The sequence below is a fragment of the Phanerochaete carnosa genome (genome assembly GCF_000300595.1).
Source record: "Phanerochaete carnosa HHB-10118-sp unplaced genomic scaffold PHACAscaffold_1, whole genome shotgun sequence".
Classification (NCBI taxonomy): domain Eukaryota; kingdom Fungi; phylum Basidiomycota; class Agaricomycetes; order Polyporales; family Phanerochaetaceae; genus Phanerochaete; species Phanerochaete carnosa.
The window spans coordinates 4,185,458-4,197,618 of NW_006767628.1; the positions used below are offsets into that span (position 1 = coordinate 4,185,458).

The window sequence follows — 12,161 nt, forward strand, 5'->3', positions numbered from 1 at the left end:
GCGGACCAAACATGATGTATGGCGGGATGCACCCCAGGTATACGGGGCACGGCGAACCACGAGTCGCATCTGCATCCCTGTCTCAGCCTGTGTACCTGAGGCTCCAAAACAATGACGCACTCTAAGAGGACCTCGCGGTCCATGTAGATGCAAGCCGACATGATAGAGTAGACGACGGACGTCGCAAGGTCTGGAGAAAGCGAGTCGTCCGAGCCCAATGAACGCTGAGAGCGAATCAAGTGGCATGCACGAAGTGCGGCGCTGAATACATGTGCTATATCGTCTCTGTTTGCCAAATTCGAAGGAGTGGACATAGTGCCGGGAGGCAGCTCCGCTAGCAGATAATGCAAATGCTCGTCTACTTCGGGGTATGACCCCTTAAATCGCATATTAATATAGATAGTACACCGAAGAGGGATCTACACATACGTCTCCGCTTATCGCAGGAATCTGGAGCAGGATATCACGCAGTTCGCGTGCTCCATCAGGCCAAGCCACGTCATTTTCCTCCGGAGAATGGTACAAGATACCGCGACATATTTCTTGAGTCAAGATGTTGCGACTAACCATGGACGATCGGACGAACCGAGGCTGGTAGTGCAAACAGAATATTGGAGTATGCGGCAAGAGAGTTACAAAGGAAAGGGGTTCCGACAACGCCTCCGCCCTTTGTGGCGCTTGATTGCATCAACCGGTAAACTGCACGGACTCGGTCGCGGGTTGGGAGAAAGCCCGACGTGCTTCAAACGGGTCCTCCAGAAACTCGCTAGCCCACTCATAATAGGTGTCGAAAGGCATGGCACGACTGGGATCATCACTTGGGCGTCGACCCTTCGGAACGCATGTCACCTTGCCCAAGAGAAAGTGAACGGCACCCCTGCAGCCTCTTGAGCACAAGAACGTAAAGCCTATGTTCATGCGTCAAGAATACAATCAGAGCAATAGCATGAAAAATTACAGGATATTCCACCAAGTTACGATAAAGTACTTCCATTAGCCTGATCAAGCTCGAAGTGGGTGAACTTCGCGTAGTACCAGTGCACACCGTATGCAAGACCCTGGCCGCCTCGTTGTCAATTTTGTACTTCACTACCAGGACGCATTAAGGCACTGTATTTACGCATGCATTCTTGCGTGCCTGATTCAGGCGACTTTGCAGTACTAGTTTGCACGGACTCGGACATGTGCGGGAACACAATTGACTCCAAATCAAAAGTCACGTGAGTCTACGGATTTTTTAGCGCCCAAGTTGGGCCGAGCCGCGGGCACGGCGCCCTCGAGTCCCCTGTTAATTTGACCACCACACGACCCGCGCGATGTCCAGCAACGGGACGCCTTCGGCCTCAAATAGTTCGACTTCGGAGGAGCCGGGAACCTTCGAGCGGTGGAGGCGACGATTTGGTGCCATGACTGGCCTCGGTGCGACGGAGCAGGAGAGGTGGTCTGAGATGCAGACATACCAAAATGAGACCTGCGAGAAGTGGAAGAGGCAGCTCATGCGGCAAAGTTCGTCCTACAGTTCTGCCTGCCCACAGCTGCTCGTTTATAGCGCTAACTATAGGTCTCTGCACGACTTGATGATTGTAGGCCCCGCGATTGTGTTCATGCTTGAGCACCTGAAGAGAAACGGATGCGACGTTGGACCGCAAAATATCGTCTGCGAGCCATGTTCGACTGTCAGGGCGGGAGGGTTCTCACCGGATGCAGGAGCTATTACAATATGCCAGGAGCGCATACTGCACAAGCAGCATATGGAGGATACCATCATGCACGAGCTTGTTCACATGTACGATCATTGCAAGTTCAAGGTCGACTGGAAAAACTTGCGGCATCACGCGTGCAGCGAGGTTCGTGATGCTAGGGCTAAGCGTTGCTTCCTATTTGTCCTCACATTGCTGTGTCCTATCATCAGATTCGTGCCAACAGTCTTAGCGGTGACTGCAAGTTTACACGTGAGTTACGACGTGGATTCCTGTCTATCTCGAAGCAACATCAGGTAGGCGCGGTTAATGTGTCGTTCACCTTGGCAGGTGATACTGACGCCTCGGACATGACAGGCTTGTGTTCGCCGACGAGCGGTGATGTCTGTCCGCGCCAACCCCGCGTGTCCAGACGATGAGACTGCGGAGCGAGCTGTGAACGAGGTCTGGGAGAGCTGCTTCAACGACACTCGGCCGTTTGACGAGGTAAGCTCACGTTGCTACCGCTCTTCTCACGAGTCCCGGGTGATACTGACACATGACTGTGATCGTGAAGATTTTCTAGACGTACAGAATGTACATAGATGCATCTAGCGTGTTCGGACTAGCATGCAGAGAATACCAAGTGCTGCCGATGTTGTGTATTTGAACATCGTTGCTGTCGTGTGCTGCATTTTACGGCTCTTGTTGGCCTAAAGCGTGGGGGGAATTGCCCGAAATTTCGCACAGCCATAGTGATGATGCGGACACACTGATGGGGCGCGCGACGAGAATAGCCCCAGAAGCTTCTGTGGTCAGCCACGTGCGGCGGGCCGAATGTACATAAGCCTCGCTTTAGTCTAAAACCCGCAAGGCTTTTTGCAAGTCCAACTTCTCCTTCGACCACTCTCCCTCCCTCCTAGCGACTGCCTTTCCCTCCCTCCTCCCTCTCCGCACCGTTCTCTACGACCAGCCACGATGTTTTTCAAGCTCAGGTATGTGTTCAGCAGCCATGCCATGGTTGCACAACTTTGGTGCTCACATGCCAGTTTTCTGCATAGCACCCTCGCCGTCCTTCTCCCCTTCGTCCACGCTCTGACGATTAATACGCCCACCAACCTCACCTCCGCCGGCACTGCGACAATCTCATGGACCACCGGTCCGAACGACCCGTCCACCTGGTCGCTGGAGCTTTCAAACCCCAACAACTTCCATAATACGTTTGCCATTGCCAACAATGTCGACCCAGCCGCGGGTTCCATCAATATCCCACTTCCCCCTGTCCCTTCTGGGTAAGTAACCCGATAGCCATAACGCTTCTGACGACTGATTTGTTGTATGTTCAGCGATGGTTACATTATTGAGGCCGTCAACATCACGAATATCAACGACGTGTTCGCCATGTCGGGTGACTTCTCCATCGCTCCTGCTGTCTCTTCTACTTCGTCGAGCGCGTCTTCCACCACATCTGGTTTGTCTTCCACCTCTGGTTCCTCTGCGGCCTCTGTCACGTAAGCCTCATTTGTGACTACCGATAACTCGCCTTTCTGACCCGCCAATGCAGCTCGGGTAGTTCCGGCGCTAGCGCAAGCACCTCGTCGTTCGGTACCACTGTCTCGGGCTCCTCTACGCCAGCTTCATCGGGCACTGGCACTTCCAGCACTACTGGAAGCAGCCCGAGCCCAAGCTCATTCAACGGCAACGGCGCTGCGTCGATGGGCGTCGGCTCCTGGTTCGCCATGGCTGCTGCTGCGATCGCCGGCGGTCTCGTCGCCGTCTAGGCAACGCCGGACGATCTTTCAGCAACGTTGGCAGGAGAGATGATCTGGACGAACGCTTGCATTTCAGGTTTTATTTCCTTTCCCCACGCCTTTACGGACTATCGTTACCCAGACTTTCTTTATAGTACTCATGGACTTCAGCATGCACGCACTTGGACTGTACCCTTCCACGTCTATAATCTACATTCGTGACTTTGTGAATACATTGGGGACCCTTGATATACATATAATATGAACTGAAGCGTGTGTGGTCTATGTCGCTATGTTTCCGTTAGGATCGATGGTCTCCCGATCGAAACAGGTGTCGCCTAAACCACGGTGACTTCTTGCCGTCCAAACGCGCTAGGCTTGTTCAAGGACCGCCTCATCCGATCTGCTGCCGTCGGCTCGGGGCTGGGTGAGACTAGAGGAAACATGGGCCTCGCTATCATTAGGCACGGCGTCCGATCCTGGAGTCTGCAGTAGGGGCTGGCGGTCTCCAGTCCAGAACCTGCAGGCGGCGAGAACATCCTAAAGTCATATGAGTCCGTGATTAGCCTGAAACAGTCACAGAAGGCGTACTGAGGAGGATGCAAAGATCAGGAACGTAGTCAGAGGCACTTTAAACGTCTCGGTCAATGCTATGCTAGAAATTCTCAAATGAAAGCGCAACGCAGCGTACTGGCAGCTTCGTAGACAATGGGGATGACGTGCGTCGCGGAGCTCGTGAGATAAAAGCCCAGCGCGAATAACCTGTTCAAGAGCCCGATGTTGAGTATGGCCAATTCTGCAGGGGTGGACGGAAACTTGATGTGCAACTCACACGAAGAGGAAGAGTTGGCAGACAGTGAACGCTAAGACTCTGAGGCATAGGCCTTTGCCGAAAACACGACACGGTTTAAGGTGTGGGACGTTCCGCCAGATGCGTCGGCACTGAACGATGGTGTAAATTTGCAGCGATACTGTGAAGAAGACGATGCAACAAGAGAAAATTTCGAGCCCGCGGCCGCTAGGTCGCAAGTTCCAATTATTCCCATAGAAACGATACAGATAATGCGGGACCTACTATGACTTATGCAGCAGTGTACAATAGTAGTCGTCGGGCAAGTGCTTAACTGCCTCCGGGTATGCGGCTCCAAGCTAAGAACTACATGAACCTCATGTAATTGGAAACATGCGTACGCCAACTTACGCTTGCGGTTGTGAGCGCGAATATGACAAAGATCGCGTATGGCAGGGCAACCAGCTGTGAAGATCGTTGATATGTTTTGTAACGAGACAGCCCAATTGAGATGCGTACCAGACGGACCCTAATTTTGCGACGGAGACAACAGGCAAGAAACTCTGTCTCGCACAAGACCTCTAATAGCAGCGCCAGGGAGGCAACGCTGTACATGGGGTCCGAGCCGTGTTTGAGAATCGCTTGAGCCAAGCATAGACCGAAAGGCGGATTAGGGTTGAGGATCTCTTCTCCATAGTACCTAAAATACTCGCTTTCAGCTCTTAAAAAGACATGCACTAGGTGATCTGAACGCACAACAAGGGTTGCGGGACGGTGCTCAGGATGCTGACGAGTAATAAGTTTCGCATGGCAGCGTTCCGTTTTCTGACCTGCTTGGAGATACAGATGATCCCCAGCAAAGCGGTAAGGAGGGCCTGCCCCACAGTAAGGAGTACGAACAAGACGTTCAGCAGCGCAACAGGGTCCCGCCCCAGCATCGGGTACATGCCGTCTGAGGCATCCGGTGCCTTGTGGTGTTCGTCATGTCCCGAATGCTCTAGCGACATCTTGTACCTGCAACCGAGACCTGCAGCCGGGCGGGTCTAGGCAAAGCCGCGAGCGAGCCGCTGTTGTGCCGTCGATGCAGACTGCCAGAGGATGGCCCTAGGGTTCTAGAACAGCGGCGCAGGATATCGGTGAGGGCACGAGGGAATATTCCGATTACCGGCCTTAAATTATAATCTAAAAGCGCAGGTCTGGCATGAGAACGCTCATCAGCATCGGAACACAGCCTGACGCCACCTTTGACAGTATCCGTGTTGGTTACTGCGTTGAAGCTGAGCACGGCTGACTGATATGAACTGGAGATACTTACCCGGAAATTGCATATGGGCTAAGCTCCATGCTACGGTTTGGTACAGCCAGGATGAGCTCTGCAATCAAATGAGATCTCTTGTACTCCAACCATCTGTTGGACACATAACTCATTGAGTTATGCCATAACCGGAATTTCAACCTGGCTATGCACATCCACTGCACGACGTCGTCAGTGATCAGTGATCGTAGATTTTGGTGTTAGCACTTACAGCTCCCTCGAAAGCCAGTTGTTTAAACGTGTTGAACGTCGAAAGTAGGGTCCACAATCCATTCCACACTGGTTTACGACGAGTCGTGTATGAAAAGGCAATGATCTCGCTGCGCGGCGTTCAGAGCTCGACAGTCAAGAAGCCACAAAGGCCTTATGAGCGCTTCTTGAGTGATGAGAACAGCGTGAGAACGTCTTGCCTGATACGGCGCTGAGCTGGAGATGGGCGAAGGAAACGATTCCGGAGAAGTTGTTGCAAGGCCCTACGGTTGCCAAAGCCTCTCGTCCTCCCTTTCTTCACCTTTCTCCTCTCTACGACTCGTCTGAGTCGTGTTCGCTTTCTCCAGGCTTCCACTGTGTGGTCCATCTTTCTTGCATCACATCACGAGCTAGTTATACGCGTGTCAGGCGTACACGGGAGACTTTGCAGCTTGAGGTATCGTGTTATTCGCGCTTTGCGCGAGAACGTGCAACTTCAACTCACCTCTCCTCGTCCTAGGAGCAGAGGTTAATCTATGCGAAGCAGTTCCACTCACTAACGACCGCCGCTCTCTACGATCATCATGCCCAAGACTAATCGCTCGGATAGTTCCTCTGCTCTCTCACCCTCCTCTACTGGTCCCCAGCCATCATGGCCCGCTCCAAAAGCTCCGTTGTCTCCCCACCGGCTGGCGAAACTTGCTAACGCCCTCGGTGTGGCGACTCCAGTACCTGCATCAGGCACCCTTGTCCCTTCTCTTGCCTCCAACATTAGTAGCTCGGGTCTGACTCTGGCGTCACCCCTCTTTCCTCACGATGCACGAGGCAGGTCTCCAACACCGTCAGTAGCATCCTCACATCTACCGGCGGCTCCTTCCACGTCAAGATACCTTCTGCATGTCATACCGCCCCGCCATCTGCCGCATGACACAGATACTCTTGCCCCCATCCCACTTACTGCCTCAGGATATCATACTCAGTTCCGAAGAGGAGTCCTCGTCCCCGTTTATTCCACGTTGCAGTCGCAGTTGACCGCGATTGCTCGGGAATACGCTCTGCCGAGTACAGTCGGTATGGTTCTGTATCTCATCACGACCATGAACGCCGCACACAATGAAGAGCCGGGGCCAAGAATATCTGAGGACATCTGGAAACACATCTGGGCGAGGGTGGTTAGGGCCGAGAAAGACGAGATTCCTGCGCCAGGTCCCAAACCTTTCGGTCTGGGACTTGGGTACGGCGTAGCCGGCAGGTCATCACCTGCACTTCTTCAGGACGTGACTAGCAATCCATCGCAACAACCGCAGAACTTGCGTGCTTTTGTCTCATCCCAGCTCCCTGAGATCTCTCCGCTGACACCGTCGCCGTCGACTCCGTCCCAGTCTCCGTCGCCAAGCGATGTGGACACTCCGGATTCTGCTTCGTCTGTAGCCCCCTCCACAGATGCAAGCTCTCTTCCCCTTCCAGGTCTCGAATCACCAGCGCTGGTGCCAGTGCTTGCGAAGGTCGAGTTTGACATTGACAGGAGGAATGCCGAGTGGTACAAGGCTTGGGTACGAAGTAGGAGAATCACCCATGCGAAGAGAGCGGAGAGTCGGGTGAGCGGAAGGAGTCGATCTCTGAGCGAGAACGGCGAGGGTGGTGAGGAGGGTGAGGAAGGGACCAAGAAGGCACCGATAGACTTGCGTTTGGTGGACAGGATGAACAAGCGGGCAAACCGCCCAGCTTTCTTGGTGACGGAGGAAAAAGACGAAGGGTACGAGCTGCTGGAAGATGAAGGCAATGACGACTTGACCGCTCGTCTGGATGCCATGGGGGCAGATGGCGACCCCCTGGATGATGTCTTCGGCACCGACGCGGAAACTTGGGCAGAGATGCGCGCGGAGCCTGAAGCAAGGCAGAACAACAATCCTAACGTCGTTGACCTTGCTCTAGATGCAGCCGCTGTCTCTAACCTTCCTGATGACCTTGAGGAGGGCGACGAATCGTGCATGTCGGTGCCTGACGATGAAGCCGATGTATCCGAGCTGCTCAACCGGATGCCGAAGCCTCCTCTGACGGTGGCTATTCCGTCAGAGGAAGAGGCGGCAGTTCTTGCCAAGCGGCGGTCCGAGCCTGCGACTGCCGGTACCGTTAAGAAGCACGTTCCCCCTCCTTTACATCTCATGCTACAGAACCACGGCGAGCTCGGCGTCCCTGAGCAGAGTCCACAGCCATCGAGTGCGAGCAGCGCTCGGCTTGCATACTTGGCAAGCCCATCGTCAGATGTTGCGGCCCAGCAATCGGAACCAGAGACCAACCCTCATATATCAAGCCATTCGCTCTTTCCTGACGAGGACGAGGACGAGGACGAGGACGAGCTCGACGAGGAACTGCTGAAGAATGTCAACATCAGGAGTCCTGAGGATGAAAAGCGCGACGGTGCTGTCTTTGGCGATTTGGACCTTGGGTTGGATCCATCAATCACAGATGACGGTGATGTAAGTCCTGTCCTCGTCGCTTCCTTACCCTGTACTAATGATAAACCGCTACAGTACGACGATTCCGACCCTTACGACAGAAGGAAGAGTCAGTATATCATGGCTGCTCAGTTGGATGAAATTGAGAAGGTCGGTGTGGTCGATAAGTTCAACATCCTAGTTCGTATATTAATACACTACAACTAGAATCTTGCCCAGTTCTCTCCTCGTCCACACCTTCAGTCAATTGACATGAAAACTGAGGATATCCCTGTTCACCGCCGTGACCAATCCAATGCCTCGATGCGTTCACCATCTCTGACTCTATCGCCTCGCAAGGGTGACGTCTCTCCGCCTCTCAAGTTAGTCCCCTCTAGCTCGTCTAGTCGTGCGTCCTGACGATCCTTTGAAAGGAGTCCTGGTGCAACTGAAGCAGCATGGCCTGCGGTCCCATATTCTGCGCTCAGTAACAAAGACGAAGACAGGCTGCCATCCCCACCTACATTCGCATTTAATGGTATCACCACTGAACCTCCCAAACAATTCCAAAGACGGTCTACCAGATCCGATGCCCCTTCGAACGAGACGGTTGCGCGACAGCGTGCACTAGCAGAGGACAGTGGCTTGTATCCACCACTTACCGCGCCCAATATGTTCGGCTCTGCGCGCAGTCTCGATTCGCCCGTTATACCGCTCTCCCCTGACCCGTTTGGACGGTACCCTTCGGAGGCTGAGGCAAGTCGCATCGAGTCGGAACGGAATTCGCAATCCTATAGTGATGATGGTTCTACCACTCATGTTGCCAGCTTTCCTGATAGGACCTCATCCCTGGCGACTCCTAGCCCCGTTCTCAACGACTCACGACCCCAATCTCGGACGCCATCTAGCCGCTTCTCCATGGAATCTGATGAAATTGCTGAGGTAGTCAATGCACGAGCGAATAGTAAGCCATCGTCGTCCTCGCTGATGAGCGTCAAGAACATCAGAAAGCTGTGGAGGAAGAGCGATGTAAAGCGAGAATCTGTCAGCACACAAGCGAAGCCTGAATCTCGCCCAGTATCGCCCAACATGCCTCCGCCAGCCCCTCCAGTTCCCCAGCCTCAGTTTCAACCTCAGCCAACCGGTCGGTCAAGAGCAAAGTCGATATCTAAGTCATCGATCCCCGCGTCTGAATATCCACCCTTTGTCCCTGCGAGCATACCTCCACGAGAGACTATGCGTGCCCTTTGCTTCGATCAGGAGTCGCCATATCCTGTTCATCCGGTTAGACCTGTTCGCTCACCGTCACCGCCCCGTCCTGTGCCCCAACAAGCGCCCCCTACTCCAGGTTTGCAGAGGAACAGTGTCCGGAAGTCTATCCTCAAGTCCCTGAGGGGTGGCAGTCTTTCGGCAGGCTCGGCCAAGAGCTCGATCTCCTCGACGACCTCACGTTCCAGCACCGAACAGCAGCAGGCCGAGCCGACGCGCAAACGGAAACCAAGCATACTCTACGTGTCTGTAGGTGCCATGCGCTCCTCGCCCTCGCTTGGTTCCGCTGCGTCCTTTGGCGACATCCCACCGAGCCCGATGCTGCCAGAACAGTATGTGCAGCACAACCGCTCGGCGAGCCGGCATTCGCAGGGCCGCAGACCTAGTATGTCCTCGAATGCCTCTGCCTCGTCACCACCCCGTGTTCGGTCCCCACTGCTGGCGTCCTCCTCTCCTCCCCGGAACGGGCTCGCGGCTGTAGGCCGCCAGTCGCATGCATCCGATTCTTCGTTCGGGAGCCGGCCGAGCGTCGACGTGTCCCAGTTCGAGATCGTCTCTCCCCCGAACGGTTCGCTGTCGTATCCCTATAACGGCTTGGATCTGTCTGTCTTGGCTTCCCGGGAATGAGTTGCTTCTACTTCTTTAACGCACATTGCTTTCATATCTTACCCTTTGAATAGCTTTACTGACTTTGTTACAAACTGTCTCTCCACTGTACCATCGTTCTGCTCGCTTTATGGCTAGTCCAAGCTTTCCTTTCTGCTTTCGCTTGGAACATGCTGTATTTATTATCTAATACTGTCGCTACTTTGTCGCAGAAAGCTATTCTGTTTGGGTCGATATTTGGGGGCCGTTCCCGGCTTCTGCTTCATCTGCCGTTCGTCTTCCACGGACACGCATGCATCCAACCACCTGTGGTACATTACACTCCTAGCATCCCTCTTGGGCATATATAGTACATCCTCTACCTCTACGGCATAACAAAATGCAACCAATACGACTAGGAATACGCAGCCTTCCTTTTCGTAACACTACTGTTGCCTGCGAAGAGCTCCAGCTAGAACTGATGCTCGGTGGAGTCCTTGCCAACCGCAGATGTGCTCGAGGAACCAGCAGATAGGGTGTTAAGAATGCGGTCGACGTAGTTAGCCCCGCTCCTGCACAGTATAGTGAGCATTGATGCAGTAGACGACAGGCGCCAGGGGGGAGGGGTCTACGTACCATTTCTGGTGCGTCAGAACATCGCAGCCCAGAGCCTTCTCTTTCTTTTGTACGAGGTCGACGTACGCAAGCATCCCATCATTCTTGAAGCGAGAAGCAAGCTCACAAGTCGCCGCCGCATTCAGATGCAAGCCAGCAAGGGAGACTAGCTGGAGGACGAATCTGCAAGACCTCAGCCGAACGTCATCTTCGCAAAGGAGAGAAACGCCACTCACCCTTCTTTCGCCAGGTCCCAGATATAGCTCTTCAGGCCCTCGTCCGAGAACCCCTGCCCAGCCCAGTTGAAGCTCGGGCTGAGGTTGTAGACGAGCCACTTCCCGGGGTAGCGCTCCCGGATCTTGCGTGCAAAGTAGCGCGCCTGCTGCAGGTCGGGCAGCTTCGTCTCCAGCCAGATCATATCCGCGTACGGCGCGAAGCTGAGCGACCGTTTAATTGCGGCCTCGACGCCACCGGTGTAATGGTAGTAGCCCTCGCGCGTCTTCGGAGCTGTGATGAGGGGTTATTAGTAAGGTGAGCTGAAATCGAGAAGAAGGGGCGGCTCACAGTCCCAATCCCAGCGGATGCGCTCTCCGAGGATATCGGCCGCGATGTCCCGAGCTTCGGTATTTGACTTGCCGCCAACAGCTTCGAGGTAATGCTTGAGGGCAGAATCCTTGGCCGCGGCGCTTATCTTCGAAGAGTTAGCAATAGCATGTTCCACAGCTATTCTACAGAGTTAGCGTTCGTCTCAGAATCAGAGAGTGCACTTTCGTACGAACCTTGGTTGTAAGTGCAGAGAGGATGCTCCGCGAGCCATTCCTCCTCGATCTTATCAACTTCTGCACCGGTCGCACCGCGAGCTTCAGCCTCTTGAATGACTTCTGCAAGGCCTTTGCCAGGAGCTATCGTTCCTCTAGAACGGGATTAGTTGCAATACACAAACAATACAGCTCGACGTACTTGATGAACTCGTGGTCCAGGATGTCCACCGTGCTGGAAATGAGCTTTCCCGACTCAGCATCCGTCCGCGCAATCAATAGCATGCTATTGTACATCATGTCCAGTTGGAAACGTGCTGCAATGAGCCTGGACGCGTGCGTGGACGCAGGGACGAGAACCTTGCCTGCAAGGTGTCCGCACTTCTTGCCGCCTACAAGCTGGTCTTCGAGGTGAATACCGGCCGCTCCCTGCAACCGTGCTGTGAGCCCAGGGTTTCCCAGAGTCTCAGTCAACGCGTACCGACTCGGCGAACAGCTTCGTGAGCTTCATAACCGTAGAGGAACCACCATGCCTACGTCTTTCGTAAGTATAGCTCCAGTCTTAGAGCGTGTGAACCGACCCCATGTCCGCATCAGCAATAATAGGCCGAAGGTAATCCACATAAGGAGTCTTCGCGCGAGCTTCCGGTGATAAGGACCAACGCTCGTCATAGTGCTTCTTGTCATGGAGTAGTTGGGCTCTGTGAACGCGCTGGACTTGGTTGGGAACAGTCGTGTATGGGTAGTCTCTGACGCGTAAGATTAACAGGAT

The 12,161-nt window shown here is 54.0% G+C and overlaps 3 protein-coding genes across 3 annotated transcripts in view; 2 read left to right on the forward strand and 1 right to left on the reverse strand.

Moving 5' to 3' along the window:
- The first annotated feature begins 1,583 nt into the window (after positions 1 to 1,583).
- PHACADRAFT_248018 (uncharacterized protein) lies at positions 1,584 to 2,348 on the forward strand. Its single transcript, XM_007390776.1, has 4 exons — positions 1,584 to 1,847; positions 1,913 to 1,996; positions 2,058 to 2,186; positions 2,257 to 2,348. Exons 1-4 carry the CDS (start codon positions 1,605 to 1,607, stop codon positions 2,263 to 2,265), a joined length of 465 nt encoding a protein of 154 aa, XP_007390838.1. The 5' UTR covers positions 1,584 to 1,604; the 3' UTR covers positions 2,266 to 2,348.
- A 218-nt stretch (positions 2,349 to 2,566) lies between these two features.
- PHACADRAFT_248020 (uncharacterized protein) lies at positions 2,567 to 5,566 on the forward strand. The gene is made up of 13 exons (XM_007390777.1): positions 2,567 to 2,674; positions 2,741 to 2,971; positions 3,026 to 3,190; positions 3,244 to 3,970; positions 4,022 to 4,059; positions 4,122 to 4,192; positions 4,263 to 4,448; positions 4,506 to 4,579; positions 4,632 to 4,685; positions 4,740 to 4,920; positions 4,977 to 5,402; positions 5,463 to 5,486; positions 5,536 to 5,566. The coding sequence occupies exons 1-4, from the start codon at positions 2,658 to 2,660 to the stop codon at positions 3,458 to 3,460; spliced, it is 630 nt and encodes a 209-aa protein (XP_007390839.1). The 5' UTR covers positions 2,567 to 2,657; the 3' UTR covers positions 3,461 to 3,970; positions 4,022 to 4,059; positions 4,122 to 4,192; positions 4,263 to 4,448; positions 4,506 to 4,579; positions 4,632 to 4,685; positions 4,740 to 4,920; positions 4,977 to 5,402; positions 5,463 to 5,486; positions 5,536 to 5,566.
- A 450-nt stretch (positions 5,567 to 6,016) lies between these two features.
- Positions 6,017 to 12,161, reverse strand: part of PHACADRAFT_204595 (uncharacterized protein) — a 7,584-nt gene continuing 1,439 nt past the window's right edge. The window contains exons 2-13 of the mRNA XM_007390778.1: positions 11,971 to 12,139; positions 11,871 to 11,922; positions 11,592 to 11,818; positions 11,411 to 11,544; positions 11,196 to 11,354; positions 10,868 to 11,138; positions 10,653 to 10,814; positions 8,597 to 10,588; positions 8,391 to 8,545; positions 8,259 to 8,333; positions 6,245 to 8,204; positions 6,017 to 6,181 (exon numbers count right to left, since the gene is read on the reverse strand). Of these exons, the coding sequence (XP_007390840.1) occupies positions 10,489 to 10,588; positions 10,653 to 10,814; positions 10,868 to 11,138; positions 11,196 to 11,354; positions 11,411 to 11,544; positions 11,592 to 11,818; positions 11,871 to 11,922; positions 11,971 to 12,139 (1,274 nt within the window). The 3' untranslated portion in view covers positions 6,017 to 6,181; positions 6,245 to 8,204; positions 8,259 to 8,333; positions 8,391 to 8,545; positions 8,597 to 10,488. The remainder of the gene's footprint in view (positions 6,182 to 6,244; positions 8,205 to 8,258; positions 8,334 to 8,390; positions 8,546 to 8,596; positions 10,589 to 10,652; positions 10,815 to 10,867; positions 11,139 to 11,195; positions 11,355 to 11,410; positions 11,545 to 11,591; positions 11,819 to 11,870; positions 11,923 to 11,970; positions 12,140 to 12,161) is intronic.

What these genes read in the sequence shown, in the direction of transcription:
- PHACADRAFT_248018 (XM_007390776.1), top strand. Translation starts at nt 1,605, where the DNA reads ATGCTTGAGCACCTGAAGAGAAACGGATGCGACGTTGGACCGCAAAAT. An exon ending in GGCATCACGCGTGCAGCGAG is followed by an intron (nt 1,848 to 1,912) that starts GTTCGTGATGCT and finishes TCCTATCATCAG; the next exon opens with ATTCGTGCCAACAGTCTTAG. An exon ending in CTATCTCGAAGCAACATCAG is followed by an intron (nt 1,997 to 2,057) that starts GTAGGCGCGGTT and finishes CGGACATGACAG; the next exon opens with GCTTGTGTTCGCCGACGAGC.
- PHACADRAFT_248020 (XM_007390777.1), top strand. An exon ending in CTTCCCCCTGTCCCTTCTGG is followed by an intron (nt 2,972 to 3,025) that starts GTAAGTAACCCG and finishes TTGTATGTTCAG; the next exon opens with CGATGGTTACATTATTGAGG. An exon ending in TCCTCTGCGGCCTCTGTCAC is followed by an intron (nt 3,191 to 3,243) that starts GTAAGCCTCATT and finishes CCGCCAATGCAG; the next exon opens with CTCGGGTAGTTCCGGCGCTA.